The 23,301-nt window shown below is 35.9% G+C and overlaps 1 protein-coding gene and 1 pseudogene across 9 annotated transcripts in view; one reads left to right on the forward strand and one right to left on the reverse strand.

Annotated features, from left to right (window-relative positions):
* Window positions 1-23,301, forward strand: part of MAGI2 (membrane associated guanylate kinase, WW and PDZ domain containing 2) — a 1,490,397-nt gene that overhangs the window by 992,693 nt on the left and 474,403 nt on the right. For all 9 annotated transcript variants that reach the window (XM_054559585.2, XM_054559586.2, XM_063726096.1 and 6 more), the window contains one exon: window positions 2,749-2,828. In XM_054559585.2, the coding sequence (XP_054415560.1) occupies window positions 2,749-2,828 (80 nt within the window). The remainder of the gene's footprint in view (window positions 1-2,748; window positions 2,829-23,301) is intronic.
* LOC103891179 (ubiquitin-fold modifier-conjugating enzyme 1-like) lies at window positions 5,501-11,391 on the reverse strand (annotated as a pseudogene).

Here is a 23,301-nt window from a genome sequence, read left to right on the forward strand (position 1 = left end):
TTCCTGCCCGACATTTAATTCGGTTTTCAAATGGAATTATTAAGCTTTAAAATATGTAATTTAAGGGCAGTAGAAGAGCTGGTTGGTCTGTTGTCTCCCAATGCATTAAAAATAATCCTCTTTGCAAGGAATCTTGGAGGAGCATGCAAATTACAAGGCTGGTGAGAACCACTATTGAAAAATACTGTGCTGGATCTTCATGTGATGTTTAAGACAATTACTGGAGGTAACTGCTACCCACATTGCTTTCAGAATCATTTCTGAAGATCAGCTAAAAATGGTGTTAACTATAAGAGACTCAATCTGTCAAAATGTATTAAAGTGACATACCGTTAATGCTAGTTCAACCTAAAAAAAATCACCCTGTAATGAAATGCTTTATATAAACTCAGGAAAGCTGGAAAATTCACAGTTCTCTACTAAATTAGCCAGTATTTGAGACCCATGGTGGTGTGCAGTAGAAATGGTAATTTGACTCTCTGCAGTGGCTTAGTAATGTTCCCTTAATACTTACCCATGGATGTGTTTGCTTTTGTGAATATATCTAAGGAGCCTAGAAATGACTTTTCTCCAAAAAGAGGAAAGGATTTGGAAGAAGCAGGTGAGGACGAAGGAAGAGAAATGTATTTTCCTTGCTTACTTTCCAAGATTTCTCCCCACCTCGTAGAAGCATAGACATCAACACACACATACACACACACCCCTACACAATTTGAACGGAGGCATGTCTATAAAGAGCATTTTTAAGTGATTTTTTTTTTTAAATGAGAGCAGCAAACACTGAACCTGGTGCCCCTATCCTCACATTAGGAATAGTCAGAACCCGCAACCTCAAGCTTCAAGTCTTTAGTTCAGAAGAAAATGCTAGATTATATTAACATGCAAACGAGGGCCAGAACCAGATGAAAGTGTCTGCAATACTTTATATCCTTCTAAAACTTGATAATGAAGCACCACCAGACTTTACAAGGGTCAAATTGAGGAAAAATAAAAGCTGGCATGCTCTCCTGTTGATTTATTATTTGATCAAATTCACAGCCTTTATCTGATCAACTTATTAGAGCCCTGTTGAGAGGCATTTATCATCGAAGAGCCCTTAAATGTTAAGAGTGTGATGGAGAATACTTTCTCTTTATTCCATGTGAAAGTCAGAAATAAAATGGCATCTTCTTCAGGAGCAGAAACTTCATGACCCACGGGTCTTTATGTCGCGGTTCTCAAATCAAAGATGGCTCTAGACAGATACCTAGACAGATGGGATGGATGATCATTCAGAAAATGCTATTTGAAGAGTGATTTAACACCTCAGAATAGCTTTCTGCTACCCGTCTTGACTCCATCCTCCCTCCTTCCTGGCTTGAAAGTTCCTCCATTAAGAAGGAACTTGGTTTTTACATACTTGTGATTAAATATACTGCCTGGGTGAATTGTCTAACCTCCATTGTAAGTATAGATTGGTTTATCAGATTATCTAGCTAACATTTGTGGTTATGATTGGCAACATATAGTTAAATTTCATTAAAGAAAGAGAATACATGTGAAATTTATATCATCATTATCATTTTGACCTCCTTACAACTGTAGTAAAGTATGCCTATTACCCGGCTCTGATTTCTATTTCCATCCTTTCTTCTATTCTTCCTTTCATGTTCCATTCATTGGCCTTCTGACTGTTCCCTAGAAACACCTCACACTTTCCCACACCTGTGTCTTTGCTCATTCTTTTCCCAAACCCCTCACAAATGTCACATTCTTGATAATTTGTCCATTGGTAGATGAGATCCCTTGAGACAGCTGTACACAGTAAATATTTTAGCTCCAGTGAGCAGTTATGTGAGCCATGAGTGGTTCTTGAATTGTAATGTGCATAAGAAGTACTGGGAGTGCTTGCCAATGATGGAGATTGTGTAGCCCCACCTCAGAGATTCTTATTTGATAGTTCTTTGAGGACCCAGAATATGCACTGTTAATATGCGTTGTCCACCAGGTAATTCTAATGCAGGTTATTTCACAACCACTTTAAAAAACACTACTTTAAGAATATCTCTCCTTTACTTTTTAAATTTCTGGCAAAAGTCTTACAAGAAAACATTTTTTCAAAAATATTATTTTATCATTAATTTCTGGAAATTCCATTTCAGAAACATTAGAATGCAGACAGTCTTATCCCCTACCTTCTGAGCTGGATTGAAAGTATTTGGATGAAAGACAGTTTAATGTGAGTTAATAAAATTGCTATTAATCACTTTTTGAGAAAATGCAGGAATCTCAAGAACATGCTATAATCTGCATCACTTTTGTACTGCCTCTGCCAGCTCTGTAGTTAAAGAGTAAAAAAACAACTGTTTATGAAAAGGGTGGGTTTAAGATGAAAATAATTCTTTTGCAAAACTCAGGAAACATTATCGGAGCCTGTGGACTGTGCTCTTCCAACTGGAGAATCCTGTATTTGTAATAAATTCCTTTTGCTCTGGATGAGTTCTGCATTTTCAATGAGGTTAACTTGGCAACATTCTAGTTGATTTTAATAAAAATAGCTGCTTTGAGGACAGGGAGCTGAGGTTGCCAAATTTACAGCTGCCTTGCACAATTACTCTTACACCTCCTTCAGGGCTACTTAGAACCAGTAAGCAAATTAAGCGTATCGATTGCAATTTTGTTGGACTAACCCTGCTTTTTTTTTTCTTAAAGAATAAACTTGATTCCTTTTAGTATGTGTCTGTTCAGAGTGATCTCTTTTCTTTTCAGCCATAACACAAAGACAACATCATGGCTGGATCCACGACTTGCGAAAAAGGCTAAACCTCCAGAAGAGTGCAAAGAAAATGGTAGGTTATTAAGTTTTCATGGTGTTTCAGCAATGTGCTGTGAGAATGTTTGTGTTTCTTAAACGAGAGTCTCACCTGAAGAGGCAATAATCTAGTTGAAACAATTTTAACGATGTAATGTTTAATGCTCAGATAAGAGAGAGAACTAACTTGGCATTTCAGCAGGGCCATGTGGTTTTGCTTTTTCTCTCTGAGGAGACTGTGCTGAATATCACATCTCTGTCATCTCTGTTGGTTCTGTTTGACTCCTGGCCTGACTTTCCACCACCTACTAAGGACTTTTTGTTTGCAATACGTTGCTCTGAGGACTCTGGTCTTTTAATTGGAGTCAGATATGATGCATAAGAGAAACAGTTTGTGGCACTATCATATTTGATTTTGTTTTGAAAAGCTTAGCATTCTAGCAGTTATTAAGGACTCAGAAATATAAAGACATGCTTTCCTTGAATCAAGCATTTAAATAAAATAACCAGTTGCCTGAATGTCTTAGATTATCCTTCGTATTTTCCAGTTCTCAATATTCTAATATTGACCTGCTTTAAAATAGACTGTTTTCATGCATGTGAATAATTTTTTAAAAATAATTTTGAGGACTAGATGAATGTAAACCTTGTTTTGAAATTTGTAAATTATATGGGTGAAGTCTGTTACTGATGATACTTGTAATTTTTTAAAATATTGAGTTTAATTTTAAAGGAGCACTTATAGTTTAGCTAAGATGATCAATAGCATACTTTCTGATGATTTCTTATTTGACCACATTCACATACTTTATGTGATTAAATTATTAGAGATCTGTTCAGCGGTTTCTGTCATTGAGGAGCTCTTAAAGGTGAAGAAAACAGCAGAGAATATTTGAACTTTAAACAAAGTTTTTAAAAAGTTAACTTTTAAAAAAGTGTCTCATTCTAAAAGGCCTTTCTTTTCAAGCATAATTCTTACTTTCTCAGATACTATCCACATTCCTATGTTATAAGGTAACTGTTCACAGGCTAGGGACTGAGTTAAATTAAAAATTAGAGATTGTAATTTATATGAACATATATAAATGTACAAATATCCAGTTTTAGTCTATATTTAATTTTGTATTCATAGCCATATCTGTACCTTTCTGTATAATAGTACAACTGTATGCAGTTGAATCCCATGAAATTATTGTATGACCTGAACTTTTAAGCATGATTGGGTTATATTGCATTGACACCAATGAAACATGTGTTACAAAATGTGATAGTCTGAAAATTAACATGACCTGTTCTAACTGGGAGTTATGATTTACTTATGTCACAGTTGTAAAACCTTAATATATCCTAATTAAAGTGAATTTAACAATTTTGCAGTTCTGTGACATATTGAACTTCTCAGCTGTCTTGCGCCTTTGAGTTGTTCTTTCTATTATAAAAAGCTATTAAAGTCAATTTTAAAATCCTGAGAGAGATGCAAGCATAACATATTGCATAATTATAATATTTCAATGTTATTTGTTTTTCCCACATCTGTGCTTACCAGACTTAACAGGATGGTAGGTGCCTAAAATATGATGCTGGTGTCCTCTGAACCAAATGTCATTGAGAAACAAGTTCTAGAATTCAGTTTATAGATCAGGATGATTTGTAACTTGGTCAACTGCTATTTGTTTTCATTTACTACAAAATAAATAATTCCTAGACTCTATTCTTTATATTATTGGACCGTTTTTACATTGGAAACTAACATCTAGTTTGTTAGAGTGTTTTTATTCTGGACACCTATTTTAAGTTTTCTTGCCAAGAAAAGTGCTTTTAGGTAATATTGTTACCTATGTTTTACTTTTCTTTAAATGACATAGATTAGTATTACTTATTTACAACACTGGATGTTAATGGATTGCTATTGAACTTGCCAGTTAAGTCATGATTCTTCATATGTGCCACACTTCGGCTCAGACAAAAGTTAGTACAGTAATTTTCTGAATGCAGGAATATATATAAAATGTGTATTAAAAAATGTAGAGGCTCCGATGATGATATCTTTTTCCAGCAAAGATTTGCCCTTCCTCTGCTAGGCAGATAGAGTGAAAGCTAATTACCCTAATCCAAAACAGAACTGAGCCAACGTGAGGTTGGGTTGAGTTTGCCCTGTTCTTTGAGTGTTTGGCCACCAGAGTTTTCAACTAACAGCCTAGTGCAGGTTGGCAAACATTTTCTGTAAAGGGCCAGGCGATAAAGATTTTAGAAAACGTTTTGCAGGTCATCCAGTTTCTTTGCACTCATTGTGCAAAAGGACCATATGTCAATATAAAAAGGTCATACATGTGTTCTGATAAGGATTTATGTATGGACATCAGAATTTGAGTGTTGTATACTTTCTTTTTCTTTTCCTTTTTCTTTTTCTTTTAACCAGAGGAAGCAGGTTTTATTGATGGGTTGTCTCCTGAAACCAGAAAGACTATGTACTCTATTCCAGTTACCCCCATGCCTCCAGGACCACATGTTGTTCCACTTGAGGGAAGGATAAAAATTGCCTCTTGATTTTCCAAAGCCCAGCTTTTCCCTTCCCTGTGCAGCCTTAGAAACTCAGTAGCAATGCTGTTTGGTGTTTTGGCTTTTTTTTTTTTTCCTCCTGCTGCAGCTACTTCGTATCAACTAGAGGTGGAAGGTGTCCCGGGAAGCAGTTAGATGAGTTAAGTGTGATTACACAGGAGAACAGGACCGTAGCCTATCAAAAGTCCCTCTGCCCTGCCTCAGTGGCTTGGTCATTCGTTGGTTACATTTCTCTTTGTGCTGGAATATCCCCTTCTGAATCAGATCAGGGATTTCCGCTGCCAGCCATGGACCCGGCCCCAGAGCCATGAAATGAGCTAGTTCAAATTTGGGTACGTTCCTGTCCCACAAAGACTTGAAATGATCTGTCAGGCAATTTTGCCACCTCTGTACATCTTTGCTGTCTTTCCATCCAGCTCGGGGACTGCAATTTCTGGGGCAGTAGTAAGATATATGATAGGAATTGCAAACTTGACATCAAACTCACATTTCAGGAGGTCACGGATATACCAACATTTTCCAAACCACTGAGTCCCTACCTTGCTGGACTCCAGTTGGAACCATCGTTGTCGCCATTCTTGTTGTTCTCCACGTACCAGATAAGGGACTGATAGTCCTCCTTCAATCACTGCACCCACAACTCCCAATCTTGGGGTCCTGCATTAGTCTTCAGTGCCAGAGTCTTAGACACAACATGTCAGGTGGCCTCATCTGCTATCTTGGGCCAGGGCGAGTTTTGTATACTTTCACATAACGAAATGTTCTCTTCTTCTTTTGATTTTTCCTCAACGACTCGAAAATGTGTAAACTGTTCTTAGCCCATGGACCACATAAAAATTGGGGCAGGCTGAATTTGATCCGCAGGACAAACCCTATCCTACCATGTTTGTGTGGGACTCTACTCTTGGCAGGTCTTGAACACCAATATTTTAAAATATTTTTCTTCTCAGGATTGCCAGACTCCCAAAAATCTGAGGTGCTTTTCAGGGAATTTAGCTTAACTCTTTTGCCTCTAGATCCTGCAGCTCCAGAATTGACAAATGTCAGGAGATAACTGACTGACTGTTTGAAATCTCTCTCATCTATATTTGTCACTCCAGTCCCTCAAGAGTCCTCACTCTTCTGGTTTCTTTAACGTCCAGCAGCGGCCTTCCTCCCAGGCCAAGTCTATACTGTTCTAAGAGCCCAGACTCAACAAAAGCAGCTGCAAATTCTTCCTTCACCTCTCCAGAGTTCCCTTTTGAGAATCTTAGACCTTCTAGACCATGCTGCTTCAGCTAGTTTCTGATTTCTTTAAACTGCTTATTTTTTTACATTTTATCTAGACTTTCTGTTTTCTCATGTCTAATAAGCTACTCCATCCTATCTGGTAGCAGAAATTTTAGTGCAGTAATTTTAAAATTGTACATTTTGGATGTTACTCAGCTGGATGTCATAAAATCTTTACTGTTATCCTAATTTATATTTTAATAACTGAAGATTATATATTATTTTGTCATATATGTGTGCTTACTATTTATGAATGTATGGAGGTATGCAGTGTATGTGTAGACATGTATCTGGAAATGTTTGCACCTTCAGATCTATTTACATAAATGAGTAAAGTTAATTCCTGTTCAATTAATATAAGAGGAAGACAAGTGAAAGAGAGATGAGAGGGGATACTAACTAGACTAGAGAAAAAACTAACAAAAGTTTTCTCATTGGTATTAAGGAGAAACAGGATATGGATGGCTCAGTACAAATATATATTAAACAAGCACTTATTCTACTGACAGTAAAGCAATCATTTTGCCTTTTTACTTAAAGGATAATACTGCTACTAAACATAAAAACATACTTCCTTCTCTCACAATAGGGCTGGAAATACTGAAGTCATTATGTTCTGTTCATTTGTCATAGCTCTGTACACTTTTGGAGTTTTAGCACCAGTCTACATGGCAGAAAAAAACGTCTCCACCTACTACTGGATTCTAATATTAGTATTTGGGGGAGTGCTGTTTAGCAAGCCAATATAGTCTTTTTTAAAATGCCACAGAAATAGCAGTTAACCACTAAATAACTTGGATGCAAGATTGGTTAAAGTGTGTATAAAGCCCCATCATATTTCTCCTCTCAGAGTCAGTAATATGGGATCCTCCTGAGACATTTTCAATCACAAACATTTCTGTGCTGACATCCCATGAGCATTGCTGGGTTAGAATCCATATCAAAAGTGAATTAAGCCTTGTAGGACCATTCTTTTCTTAAAGTTGAAATGTTATTAAACCCAGTAGGATCACACTATAATGTACAGGAGAAGAAATAGTTTAAGATTTGGAGTCAGGAAAAACTGTTCCAAACCCAAATCTGTGGGTTCCTGGGCAAGGTACTTAATCTCTGGGAGCCTAGATTTTCTTACCTATAAATGGGAGTTATACCTCTTTCATGCAGATTTACCTTCACATGTTGGAAGCACAATGACTGTAGCACCATAAATTCTAAATAACTGCTCATTTTCTTTCCTTCAGGTAGATCTCTGAGCCAGCAAATGAGCCCTATAGAAGATGACTGGGAAAATATTCAGAACAGTTATCCTACCTTAACAGCTTTGAATTACTATAGAATGTCCTGGCAAAATGGAAATGAACAAATCCTTATAGGCTAAAATTATCCATCTAGCTTATTCCAGCCTGATAGTAATACACTGGGGGGTTTCCCCCTTCAACCTGTTAAGCTGTCTCTAAATTTTCATGAAGTTATGATTATATCTGCATGAACTGGGTGGCTTTGTTTCTGTATTCAATATGTATGAATTTTAAGTGAGTTTTCTTATGTTACTACAGGAAAAAAATTACATAATCTTAACCCATTTACCTGCATGAGTAGTGCATTTCAATTGGAATTAACTAATGCTTTGAACTAATTAGTTAATCTATCTTTTTTAAAAAGTGTCCAAAATGTGCATGAACAAAGACAGCATACGCCATGCTTTACAATACATATTAAACAGGGTGTTTTTCAGGAGAAGGAAGTTGCCTTTCTGAAATAGTAGAAAACGCTAATTAGTTTCAATTCATTTCTTAAATGAGTTTTATAAAACGGACACATAGATTAAAAGATTCATACTTTTATGTTCATATTTCATATTCTGTTTCTAAATTACATTGTTTATCTTCCCTTAAATAGGAGCTTTGGCCTTTCTCATTAAATTTGTTTTGATAATTAGTGATCCTGATTTCTCAAGAAGATTAAGTATGACCAAATTAATTTTACCTTTCAGTGTTTATCTTTCTAATCTGATAAACCTGCTAAGATTATGTTCTCAAAGCACCTTGGAATCTTTCCTCAAGGAAGAACTCATAAAAAGATTCTAACAATATTAACTATTCAAGTACTAAAACTTCAAAATTGTAAAAACTGTATGCAAATATTGAACACCTATCTTGAAATATAATAAATTAACTTGAATGTGATTTTGTTTTTGTACTGATATTGCATATATGTTTGTAAAAAATGAAATTTCGAATATCCTAATAGAAACAATTCTTTTGTAGCTGACTGGTATTAATCATGATGTGCTTTAGCAACATTTTGAGGTATGCTTCATCCAATAATATAGTGCCCTTTCCAGTCTTTTCGGGTCAGAAGTACTCAGAAATACCAACATTTTAGGAATATAAATCTTTTGTGGAGGAAATAGTACAATTTATCCAAAATAAATCAGGTAGGATGGATATTTCACTGTTGTGCACCAGCACCAAATTTTGGGTTGTGGCTGGCATCTGTTTTCGTTGGTCCCAGAATCTGTTATTGATTGGTTGATGTCCAGACCATAAAAGATATTAAGTATTTTAAATATCGTTCCTGCACCAATGATTTCTGTATTTTACCCTTCTACCTGTTAATATTTCATGTGGCTATAAAGTAGTGCCTAGGTAAGGATTACAAAATTCTGTCCTACTTTGTTTCTTAATTGCTCAAGTTACTTGCATGTAGAGCAATGAATTATATCTTGTCATTTCTCCTCAATGCATACAACTTTTAAAATAATATTGACATCATCAAATCTGTTTTGCACAGTAGCAGAATGATTTCAAAATTTTTCAAATATGACTTTTTAAAAACATTTTAAATTTTGAAATAATTATATATTCAAAGGAAGTTACTAAGGAATTTACAGGAAGGTTTTAGACACCCCTCACTAGCCTCCCTCAATGTTAAGTTATATAAATACAGTACAATATCAAAACTAGAAAATTGATAATGGTACAATCTACAGATTGCATTTTGCCAGGTATACAAGTACATATATACAATATACATGTATTGTATCACAGATTGTATTTTGCCAGATATACAAGTACATATATACAAGATCATATTTTGCCAGGTATACAAGTACTCGTGTGTGTGTGTGTGTGTGTGTGTGTGTGTGTGTAGTTCCATGTGATGATATCACATGTGTAGTTATACATAAGTATGACCACAATCGAAATTCCAAACTGTTTCATCACCTCAGGGCTCCGTTATGCTACCCCTTCATAGCCATGCTCATCTCCTCCCCCGACCAGTCCCTATCCCTTGACAGCCACTGATCTGTTCTTCGTTTCAGTAACTTTGTTGCAAAAATATTCTGTAAATGGAATCATAATGTGTGTAAACTTTTGAGATTGACTTTCTACTCAAAATAATTCTATTGCAATACATTCTAGTGTGTGTATCAATAGTTTGCTACTTTTTATTGCAGTATAATATGCCAGTAGGCTATGGCGTGGATGTACCACAGTCTGTTTTAGGGTACCCATTGAAGGACTTGTGGGTTGTATCCAGTTTTTGGCTAATATGAATGAATAAAGCTGCTATGAATGTTTGCATACAGGTTTTTGTGTGAACATAGGTTTTCACTTCTCTAAGAACCCAAGAGTGCAATTGCTGGATTATATACTAAGTGCATTTCAGTTTTAGGACAAACTGCCAGACTATTTTCTAGAATGGGTATATTCTTTTACATTCCCACCAGCAGTGAACAAGTGATCCAATTTCTCTGCATCCTTGCCAGCATTTGAGGTTATGAGTATTTTTTAGATTTTAGCCATCCTGACAGGTGTGTAGTGATACTGCTTTTTTGTTTTAATTTGAATTTCCCTAATTGCTAATGATATTGCACATCTTTTTATATGATTATTTGCCATATCTATATCCTAATTAGTGGCAAATCTGATCATGTCTTTTGCCAGTTGTTTGCTTTTTAAACTCAGTTTTGAAAGTTCCTTATGTGTACAAGTTCCTTTACATATCCTTACAGATGTGTTGCTTACGAACATTTTCTCCAAGTCTGCAATTTGTATTTCCATCCCCTTAACAGGATCTTTTACAGATAAATATTTTTAACTTTGATAAATCCAGATTATCATTTTTCCTTTTATGAATCAGACTTTTGGTATCAAGTCTAAGAACTCTTCAATCTAGCCCCAGGTCCCAATTTTTTTCATATTTTTTCTAAATATTGTATAGTTTTATTTTTTATTTTTAAGTCTGTTGTGTATTTTAGGTTAATTTTTGTTTAATGTATAAGAGTTAGGTTAAGGTTCTCTCTCTATTTTTTTTTTTCCCTATGGATGTTGAACTGTTCCAGCACCATTTGTTGAAAAGGCTATTCTTCTTCCATGGAATTGTGTGTGCACCTTTGTCATAAACTGTTGGATTCTGTTCATCTATGGGTTTATCCCTTCACTTGTACCACACTGTCTTGATTTTTCAGCTATATAGTAAACCTTAATATTTGGGTAGAGTGATTGATATGGTTTGGCTCTATGTCCCCACCCAAATCTCACCTTGAGTTGCAATCCCCATGTGTTGAGGGAGGGACCTGTAATTCCCATGTGTCAAGAGAGGGAAATGACTGAATTATGGGGCAGTTTGCCCCATGCTGTTCTCATGGTAGTGAGTTAATTCTCACAGATCTAATGGTTTTATAAATGGTAGTTTTTCGTGCACTCACACACACTCTTCCTCTCACCTGTCGCCGTGTAAGATGTGTCTGCTTCCCCTTCTGCCATGATTATAAGTTTCCTGAGGCCTCCTCAGCCATGTACAACTGTGAGTCAATTAAACTGCTTTTCTTTATGAATTACCCAGTCTCAGGAAGTTGTTATAGCAGTGTGAGAACAGACTAATACAGTGATATTTCCTACTTTACTCTTATCAAAATTGTTTTAGATATTTTAGGTCTTTTGCCTTTTTATATAAATTTTAGGAGAAGCTTTTCTAGAACTACAAAAATCTTGTTGGGATTCTCATAGGAATTGTATTAAACCTCCAGATTAAGTTGACAATAATATATGTCTTTACTGTGTTGAGTATTCCAATCCATGAACATGATAAGCCCTTCCAATTATTTAAGCCTTCTTTGAGTTCTTTCCTCAGCATTTTGTAATTTCAACAAAAATATATTGCACGTTTTGTTTAGTGTATACCTAAGCATTCCATTTTCTTTGAGCAGTGTAAATGGGTATTGTGTTTTTCATTTCAGTCTCTGTATGTTTGTTGTTAGAATATATACATGAGATTGATTTTCATGTGTTAGTCATAGATCTCGTGTACTTGCTGAATTAATTTATTTGCAGGAAATTTTTTGGTAGATTTCTTGTAATTTCTACATAGGCTATTTTCAATTGATATAACATAAGGTATTTCTTGTTTAAGCTGTTGACATGGTAGATTACATTGAGTGATTTTCAAATATTAAATTGACCTTGCCTACCTGGGGTAAGTCCAACTTGGACATGGTAAATAATTCTTTTTATATACTGTTTATTTAACTTGATAATATTTTATTGAGGATTTTTGTGTCTATGTTCATGAGAAATACTAGTCTGTAATTTTTTTTGTACTGTCTTTATCTGGTTTTGGTATCAGGATAATACTGGCCACATATGAGTAGATAAGCATTCCTTCGTCTTCTATTTTCTGGAAAAGATTGTGTAAAATTGGTGTCAATTTTTTCTTTAAATATTTGGTAAAATTCTCCAGTAAAACAACTGTCCTGGAGATTTTTTTCAAGAGGATTTTAATTACAAGTTCAATTGCTTTAATGGTTACAGGATTATTCAGGTTATGCACTTCATCTTGTTAGTTTTGGTGGTTTATAGTTTTATAGGAATTGGTTCATTGCTTCCAAGTTGGTGAATTAGAAACAATTTCAAGGTCACCCGTACGGGATTTTGGTACCAATTGATAATAAATGTTGCCTTCAGACAAAAAAGAGCAAACATTATTTGGTGTTTTGATACAAAAACTATTTAAAGAACCCAAACAGATTTAGAACCACAATTCCCAAGGTACTACTTCAAATCAGCAATGCAAAATCAGTGTGAAATTGTATTGATTGTGTTTGTCCCTGAACTTCTTACTACAGGGTTGTAATTCTTGGAGATTATATTATTTTCCAAATTTGACCAGGATTGATGTCAGGGGTTCACTGACATCACCAGTGCAGGTGCTTCCAGCTGCCACTATGGACACAAGCTGTATTACCCTTTCTGGGATCTAATGATGCCACCACTTATAGGTTAAAGGAACCTACACAGCTTCTAGGTATGGGTCAGGAAAAAGGCTGTCCCCACGTCCCAGTTACTCTCCCCGTTTCCTTGCCCTTCGGCCAGGGAGAGTAGGCTTTTCTCTTTTGTTTGCTTGCTTTTGTTGTTTGTTGATGCCTGTTGTCCATTCCAGGCTGAAGGTCTTCCTGGTGTGCTGTCTGACATATATGGGAGAGAAAAGAAAGTCCTACACATTTGCTGTGGTTCATTTCCTAATTCCTGCCTTCTTTTCACCTTTCAGGGTCTTTTGTGAATGTCTGTTGAATTGTTTCCAGGGTATTTAGCTGTATTTGGAGAGGAGGAAATGGGAAATTTGGGTCTACACCATCTTGTTTGGAACCAGATGTCTAAATATGACCTTTGGTACCAACTGATAACAGTACTTTGAAACTTGAAAATATTCTCACATAACATTCTCTCTGTTGAATCTACTCTGTAATGTAGGTAGAGATTTTGAACTCCCATTTTTCAGATAATTATTTTATAGTCCAAAGGATTTAGGGGTCTGATCTAATAAATGTAAATAGAAAATGAGGCTTGGATCCAAGTCATCTGAGTTTAAAATGGATATCAATGTGTGTCCACCATTTAATACCACAAGACGCTTAAACTAGAGACATTAAGGCCTCAAAACATGTTAAGGGAAACTAGATTAAATATTTTTCCTTTAGATGAGTTCATGTTCTTTGCAGGGACATGGATGATGCTGGAAACCATCATTCTCAGCAAACTAACACAAGAACAGAAAACCAGATACCACATATTTGGTTTTCCGCATACCAAATACCAAATCACTCATAAGTGGGAGTTGAACAATGAGAACACATGGACACAGGGAGGGGAACATCACACACCGGGGCCTGTTGGGGTATAGGGAGCTAGGGGAGGGATAGCATTAGGAGAAACACCTAATGTAGATTATGGGTTGATGGGTGCAGCAAACCACCATGGCATGTGTCTACCTGTGTAACAAACCTGCACGTTCTGCACATGTACCCCAGAACTTAACGTATAATAAAAAATAAAAATAAAATTTCCTTTAAAACTTCATATTTAAAACCCATAAGAAGGGAAATATTTTCAAATATTCTCAGTGTTTTCCCTAGGGCATCATATCAGTAAATAGACTGATCAATATAATTTTATAATTATTTTAATTGTCATATAATTTACATTCTTGATATGGTTTGGCTGTGTCACCACCCAAATCTCACCTTGAGTTGTAGTAATCCCCATGTATCAAGGGCAGGGCCAGGTGGAAATAATTGAGTCATGGGGGCAGTTTACCCTAAACTGTTCTCCTGGTAGTGAATAAGTCTCATGAGATCTGATGGTTTTATAAACGGGAGTTCCCCTGCACGAGCTCTCTTGCCTGCTGCCATGTAAGATACCCCTTTGCTCTTCCTTCATCTTCTGCCATGATTGTGAGGCCTCCCCAGCCATGTGGAACTGTGAAACAATTAAACCTCTCTCCTTTATAAATTACCCAGTCTCAGGTATGTCTTTATTAGCAGCGTGAGAACAGACTAATAAAATTCTTAAACTTACAGGGTAAATTTACCTCTCTGAAAGGTATTATAAAATAAGTATTACATTCAGTGTTCTTACAACATTTTAAAAAAGAATTAGCTTCTGTTGTTTTCTGTGCCTTCACAATTTTTAAAAATAAATGCTCACTGTAGTCCACGTAATGTTGGAACAATCTCTGTAAGAGCTAAATGTGAGTCTGTCAATCACACTGCCAGGCATTAAGTGTCCCTCAGTGGTTAGGTTTGCTCAACAATGCAGAAAGCAAAACAGAAAGGTGAAGCACGGATCTGAATATATAGACAAGTTCTCTCAGAAATGGGAGAAACAGATCCAGGTCATCAACCCAAAGCCAAGTAATTGAACATTAACTATCGCTTTTAGTTGGAAAAAAGAAGAGGGGTTTAATTTCAGTTGCTGAAGTGAGACGATCTGATTTCCCTCTCAGTACATGTAATTTTGAGGTTTCCTAAATGCTATGCATCATAAAACAGTGCATTCCAAGGCTGATGATGATTTTTAAAAAAGCATTTTTTTTACTAGTGAAGATAAAAAATGAGCACTTATGATACAGTTCAGTGCATAATTGTGACCTAACCACCAAGCATCTCAAAGTGTCTGGAATAATATCGATTCAGTGATGCCAGTCACACAGCTATCCATGTTACTGTTAAAGACCCATATCTACCAGGAATTATCTTTCCAACAGCTTAAGATTTTATGTGCTCTTTGTGGGAACTCCTTGAGCATAAAAATGTTGCCCTCAGACAAAAAAGAGCAAACATTATTTTGCGTTTTCATACCAAAACTATGTAAAGAACCCAAAGAGATTTAGAACCACAGTTCCCAAGGTACTACTTCAAATCAGCAATGCAAAATCAATGTGAAATTGTGTTGATTGTGTTTGTCCCTGAACTTCTTACTACTAAGTTGTAATTCTTGGAGATTATATTCTTTTCCATATTTAGCCAACAAAATTAACCCTTGACATTTTTTACTGGTTTCCCAGTATTTGTGTTCATTAAGAAATATTTTACTTTCTCCCACATTATCTTTTCAACTTTTTCTAATTTATATTCTTTCTTTGCCTTCACATTGGTTTAACTAACCTAAACTTTTCCTTTGAGGCTGATTTACTCCCACCCCCACCGCAGTGGTTCAAGGCTACAAAAAAGAGTGGCCTTTTCCTTCCAATCTAGTACTTAGTTCTTACATGATATCGTAAGTCATTTTACTCATTTAAATGCAATTTATCTGCAAACAAAGTAAGTTGATCTGGTTGTCCACATGACAAACACTTGTTGGATAACCTCGCTGCTTGTAGAATTAAACTATTTGCCATGAAAAATGCAAATGAATATAACTTCTGAACCCAGTTTTCAAAGAGCAGTACAGTGGGGGAGATAGTATGCTAAGCCCCTCAAAAATGATGAGGAGCATTTAACAATGATGTGAGGAGTCATCCACCAAACAAGAATGAAATGAAAAACAACTGACTGTGAACCCAGGCGTGTTCCGAGAAGACTTGGTGAAAGAGATGGAATTTGAGCAGAATCTTAAAGATGGGTTGGATTTAGAGTCACTCCCAAATGTTCAAGTTCTACCAGATTGCTTCATTTGGTGACGTTCTCTTTTCTCCTCACCCTTTGTCCCTACGTTATTGTTCCCAATCCTGTGGCTTTACTTCCCATCTGGATGCTGATGACTCTCTTTTTCCTTCCAACTCTGATTTATTCTGTCTGCTATCATGAATACATTTAAGTGCCATATTCATTTCTCATTATTCTATTAAGCTTTATCTCTATGATGTTATTATTCCTAGATAATTTCAGTTCACTCCATCTTCTGCTCCTACTCTAGCAAGGTCTGTATTTGTTATATTACCTTTCCTTTCAAGTTCTTTCTATTGCTAAACTATATTCTTACCTGTGTTCTTCTAATCTTTATTCTATACTTTTCTCTATGAAATCCTTCTTGGAGGAAAATATTTCTTATACTTAATAAAATGTGTTCTCTTAAAACTGCCTTTTCCTAAAAGGATGTCCCCTTTCACTGCTCACAATAGTGTACTATCCAGCTATTCTTTCACCTCGCTTTCCATATTCAGCATAAATCCATGGTTCATGTGTTTGCATTCAAGATGCTACATGATTTTTGTATCACTCCATTTAATTTTTTTTTCTTGGGAGCAATGCCAGCTGTTGCTATTGTTTCCTTTATTCCACTCTGATTACTAAAACTGCGTTGTTGCCATTTAAAAAGCGTACACACGAGATTCAGATAGTAGCATTCATGGATCTTCCTCAGGGCTGGAATTCAAAAAGGTCCAAATGCCTACTTGGTATGTTGATAGAATATGTATTTGAATCCCAAGTACTGAGGGAACTCCTGATAAGATTATGACCCAAGAAAGGGATAGACAAACAACATAAAACTTGAAGTACCATGATGTGGACTTCCAGTTTTTTTTTTTATTTTACAACAAAAAAGAATAGCTTTCCAATAGTTTAAGTGAGTTTTTAGCAAAAACATCAGCGTATTCTCCTTTGAATTGACTTCCCTATGTTTGTGTGAGCACATTTAAGTTAATATTTAAAATTAAATATTATTTTAATAATATATACACTATATTTTCTAGAAAAACAAATCTGTTTTATTTGTTTCTCACCTTTATGTGGGGAAGTTTTCATTAACTTCTACAGGTAGAAGATTATGTCTTCATTAGTATATGTATGGGTTGACGATCTCCTGATCTTACTTGTCTATTTGCCATTCAGATTCTGCTGGAAACTTTATTTTGTACAGAGAATCTTGCTTCATAGAATTGGAAGCTTGTTTGAGCTTTATTTAAAATGTAGAGATCTCACTCTGAATTTTGAAAGTGTACTGCCTTTTGCTTTGTCCACCTATAGGGCTTGGCAATCCTCAATCACTATTATATTTAATTTGTTATAATTCTAGTAACTGGAGTTGTGTCATATTAGCTCTTTGTGCAGCATGGTTTTGAAATTACCTTTTCCATCCAGTCTGAAATTCAGCTTGTGGGTTTTCTTGGGAGCATAGCCGAATGAAAATCCCATCTCCTAAGCTGATGCACTATCACCTAGATTCCTTTTTCACTGTCTTTACACAACTTGCAGATTACCAGATACCTGATTCTGTAAAGCCAAGAGTTCCCTTTACACAATTTGTAGACAGGAAGCCCAACTTGCCTATAAATACAGATATACGTGATAATTTTTTTCTCAAATAAGATAGTGTTCCCATTGGTTTAATCTTATAGTCATATCAGCATATGGGATAGTGTCTGAGAAAGCCTTTGTAAACTGTGAAGCCTAAAACACACCGGTTAATGTTGTTATTGTGGGGATGCAGGATACATAACCTGATATATGTCAGAGACTGTTCCCTGGTGATGACAGGGGCACAGATGGTAACGAAAACCCAAAGCGTTGAGTTAGGGGAGGTTGTAGCTGTTTCATGGCTTGTTCACTTTTTATATGTATCTGACCAGAGAACTCATTTAAGATTTGTCCTCACTCTCCTTTTTCCCTCGCTTATTCCCTCCCACTTTTGGGCTTTTTCATCTGGTCTGTGTCTGACTTAAAGCTTTCTACGAGTGAGTTTATTTGGAATGAGGAAGGCTGAAGAGGTGTTGTATTTAGATCTCCAGAAGGAAACCACTGCATCCTTGTATAACTGCATAAGGGAAGAAATATGTGTGTATGTGTGTCACTGTGTCTGTGTATTATACATCACTGGGCATGGTGAAAAAGTGTGCATGGTAAATGCACCTGGATCAATTAGGAAGGACTGCATTTAGAAGATGGATGTTTGCACTGAGTTTTAGAGGGCTGAAGAAGTACGTCATACCAGAGAGAGAGAAAGAAACTTGTTTTACATGTGGATTTACTTGGAGGAAGGTTATAGATGGGAGAGAACAGTAGATTTTTATGACTAAAGCTGAGATTGAAGCAAGTGTATGGTCATATGTAAATATAAAAATAGATGAGCGTAGTGAAGATGAAAGGCAGAAATGTTACAAAGTTGTAGGAGAACAGAGGCAAATACTTGTGTGCCATCAAAAAAAATCTGTAGATTCAATTTATTATCCTACATATGATGGTCTGAAGCTATAGAAAATGTAGTCCTGGGCCCCAGCCAAGAAGCTTGCAGGTCGGTTGAAAAACAGCTAAGTAATGGGATCAGATGGTAGCAATCCAGAAACACTTTGAGTCCCTTTATAGGCTCTGTGATCTTGTGCCTCAGTTGCTTTTGTGGGTATCTGTTGTTCACAAAACATTTTTTTTCTAAAGCATTTTCACAGATGTCAATTGTTATCTTAATGAGCACTTTGTGAAATAGTAAAAATTAATATTCACATTTAAGAGATCAAGGCTCTGAGAGGTATAATAATTTCTCCCAAACTAATTGCTGATAGAACTGCAATTAGAATCCTTCCCTTGTGGTTCCTCAGCTGGTGACCTTTCCCCTATACTACCTCGCCACTAGGCATGCAGCAGAGCTCAGGGATAGACAACCATCAGGAGTCGCTAGAATTTATAATGCTCACCAGCTTCCTCTCCTAGAAGATGTCGAGCATCAGTACAACTATAGCTATCATAAGCAGAAACTGAAAACACAAACAACAGCATATGTTTAGGATGATGCACTTAGCATTATTGTGCAACTTGGGAATTCATGCTTAGAGGAATGCTTGAGTGCTCTCCCAACATTCCATTGGGTTTATAACATTGCTTTAAGAGGAATGATATTGCAATTACCATTTGCTAGTATCATTCAGAGCACATGTTACCTGCCATTCTTAGAAATACAGTATTCCCTAAAGAATGGTAAAAAGTGTCTTCAACTTATTAAATGCTTAGCTTTCTTCAAGGGCAATGTGCAATCCTTAAATTTTTTTCTTATTATTAAAAAAGATGTTAATTGGCTCCTTTACTGCCTTGGGGAAAACAGATTGTAACTTTCTTGATCTAGTAAATATTATCAAGTGCTTCTAGGTTATATAATATTTATTGTCTACATTTGTCTTATCTTGAAAGTTGTTGACTTCTATTCAAAGGATGTTTTCCTTTTGTGTATGGTATATGTATATAAATTTGCAGACAAATCCAGCAAAGAAATGACTGTTTTTTAAACTGTGAGTTAGCAGTTTTAAGACATTAATACAGATTGGAAAAATAAAGTTTTACATGACAGCAAATTCATAATAGCAGCAAAAATTGGTGATACAACATTTAAAAGGATAAGAGATGATCATCTGCAAACCTAGTTTATGTAAACACTTGATACTATCCAGAGAGTGCTCAGCCATGTGACTACAGAGAGGAAACCAAGATAGTCCATAAGAACACAGGCTCTGGAGCCACACTGCTTGGATTCAGATCCTGGTTTTGCCATTTACTGGCTGTGTGAACTTGCCACTTACTGTGTGAACTTGTTCTGTAATTCCCCTTACTTTTTTTTTTTTTTTTTTTTTTTTTTTTTTGAGATGGAGTCTTGCTCTGTTGCCCAGGCTGGAGTGCAGTGGTGAAATCTAGGCTCACTGCAACCTCCACCTCCTGAGTTCAAGTGATTCTCCTGCCTCAGTCTCCTGAGTAGCTGGGATTACAAGTGCACGCCACCATACCTGGCTAATTTTTGTATTTTTAGTAGAGACGGGGTTTCACTATGCTGGCCAGGCTGGTCTCGAACTCCTGACCTCATTGATTCACCCACTTCATCCTCCCAAAGGGCTGAGATTACAGGCATGAGCCACAAGCCCAGCCCCTCCTACTATTATTAAGTAAACTATATCATTTAACTTTTAACTGTTTTTCTTTAGACTCCAATATGGAAGAAAATACTTTGAAATATACATAAAAGTATGTCTAATCATAAATAAAATCCCCAGAGTTGATTCAATACATTCTTGCTCTCTACTTCATCACTAGTTTTATGTTACTGTATTTAATATTAATAGTTACCATGTATTGAGTAATTTGTGGGTGCTAAGAGTATTACATACATTGTCTCCTTTAATCTCCACAACAGCCTGGTGCTATCCCTGTTTAACAGGGAAGAAAACTTTTGATCAGTTAATTATTCTAGGAAAGAAGGCATTGAAAATTAAATCTAAGAAAATATAGCTCCATTCACATCAGACTTTTCTTCTCATGTTTCACTCCATTTTAATTGTCTTTGATAGTAGCACTGAAACAGCATGATACATTTCCTCTTATAAAAGATCAACAGATGGTATCATCCTATGTATGGTCTTCTTAATGGAATAGAACTGATCAGCATAATTCACCTTTTAAAAATATTCACTTCTAACACAATATAATTGGCACTCTAGCTTACTTTGGCCATGAGAATCATACATAGAACAATATAAATGTTTCATTCTTAGGCAGGAACAAGTTATGTGTGGACTTGTGAAGTCGATTTGGTCAACCACTAAAATTTACTCCTGCCACTAATGGCTTACCTCAAAGGTACGTTAACATACATTTTATGTTAATTTCACATATCCTGAGCTTGACAGTAAAGCTAACCTTATTGTAAAGTAGTTTATCTCATTGAAATGACAACTTTGTGTCTTAGTCACATGATGTCCATATAACAGACCCATTGTGCTCAGCCAATAGATTGGAATTTTCTTTTCATTTCAAAATTTGCTCACATAAGCATTAAAAAATTATCACTTCTCTATGTCTCTATTTTCTATGGAAGCAATAATTTTAGTGACTGGCCCAAATTACTTTATAAGCCCATGTATACTGTGTAGCATCCTAAAAGTGGAAAATTTATGTTGTTTTTTGAGCACTGCATGCCCAAAAATGATCTACAGCATTGATTATTTTACATCAGAAGGAAATGGTGAACAAAAAAGGTGAATTATATTAGCTTTACTCCATTAAGAATAAAAACATACAGGATCTTTTAAACATCTTTCTACAGTCAGTCATTCATAATCCCCACCACTAAATAAAGGAGAAACAATGCATTGTTTCATATTAAAATGTTCCAACCAATTTGTCATTATCACTTATGTCCCAATTTCCTGTTATTTTCATTTTAAGTTAAACAGTGCTGGTTAAACATAGTTTCCACTGTTACTGCGTGGCCTGGATATAAATGACAAATTCCACAGTGGTCAGAGCAAAAGGTACAAAATGTAGCATATTACTTACAAAGAGAGTGACAATATCTCTAAGTTCACTTCCGTTTGGGTCAACAGTTATTTCTCCACCAGTGTTATGCTAAGGCACTGTGCTAGAGACTTGGGTGTGAAAAATGAGAAATGATCCTTAAGGTGGTTTTTCAACTTGATAATGAGAAAGATGCATGACTGGAGTTTTTCAAAGAAAATGCAGGGGCTGATTTCCACAGCAGGCTTAGGGAACACGGAGGAGGAAGACTGCATGTGTCTACGGCATTTAGCGAAGCCACATTTTATATATTCTGCATAAGATTTATTGACTATTCCTTGGTTTAAAAGCACTGTGCTAGGCACTGGGTAGACATGGAAGAAAAACATGCACGCAAAAATAAAAAGAGGATTTCCTTTCATTTTATTATCCCATCTTGTGATGATTACAGGAAAGATGAGGGGAAGGAAAATCAGGAGTATTTGAGAGGGGGCTGAGATCCAGTATTCTCAGGATTCTAAATTGGAACATTAGGAATCTCATCCCAGAGGTAAAGTTAATATAATGCAGTTTTTCCCACATAAGACCGAAATAGTAGGCTCCAGACCTGCACTACTATTCAAGATAGTATGCCTCTAAAAAGATAATTGGGAGAAACAAAATTAACTATTTCATAAAGAGAAGCCTTCAAATTTGCATGCGGCATGGCCAGCCTTTTTTTTACCTGGGCTACTCCCAAAGAGAGAAAAGCAATACTGTCTCATTAGTATGGACTTAGGATCGCTTTCCACTTAGGCGACTTTGTGTACAGTTGTGTAGCACATGTTCTTCAATTCTTCTTGACTAAAGAAACAAGATGTTAAGTGGAGGTTATTTCATATGGCACAGCACTAAGGACCTTGTCTCATCTTTGAGACTCTCTCTGCTCTCTAGAGTTTAGGAAGGTGTCCACGCAGAATAAGTAAATAAAAATAAAATGATGCAGTGCTTTACTTCCCATTTGCTCCATATGGCTAATGATTCTAGTTCTAGGCTATTTCATGAATAGTCGTCAGTTACGTTAGCCTACGCAAGTCTTAATTTAGTTTTATATGGAAATTAATAATGATGTGCTTAGTTTACAGAGAGTACACATATTTGTGTAAGGTGTCAAATGGATATATATCATAAACTGTATTTAAACTTGTTTTCTGAGAATATGAAGTTCCCCAGATAATTGAGAATAAATGTTAATTTGGTCACTGGTTTATTGTTTGTTTAACATTGACTTATTTGAAACAGAAGGATTGTTTAGGCAAGGAATGTTGTTGAATCATTGCTTCCTTAAATCTGAACATGGTACCTGAAATTCCTCTCGTAACTGTTGACCATGATCCTGCCCACCCGTGTGTGATTTTGCTATTATTAACCTTCTGACTTGGCTACACTTGTGTCACCTCTGCCAGACTCCTACCTCAATCAGATTTATTAGCTGCAAGCAGCAGCACCTTATCCATCAAGTCTGTCACAAAGAATAGTAGCCAAGATGTCAGAGGCGTCTTTTGCTTTTAACCTCCCAATTGTGGTCTGGCAACCAGTAGCTATATATTTCCATGGACATGACTTTTTTCTATGAAAAAGCAAAGCCAATTATATTAAATAACTTAAAGAAAATTATAACTTGAGACCGATTTGAAAAAAAAATAATATT

The sequence above is a fragment of the Pongo abelii genome, chromosome 6 (assembly GCF_028885655.2).
Source record: "Pongo abelii isolate AG06213 chromosome 6, NHGRI_mPonAbe1-v2.0_pri, whole genome shotgun sequence".
NCBI classification, from domain to species: domain Eukaryota; kingdom Metazoa; phylum Chordata; class Mammalia; order Primates; family Hominidae; genus Pongo; species Pongo abelii.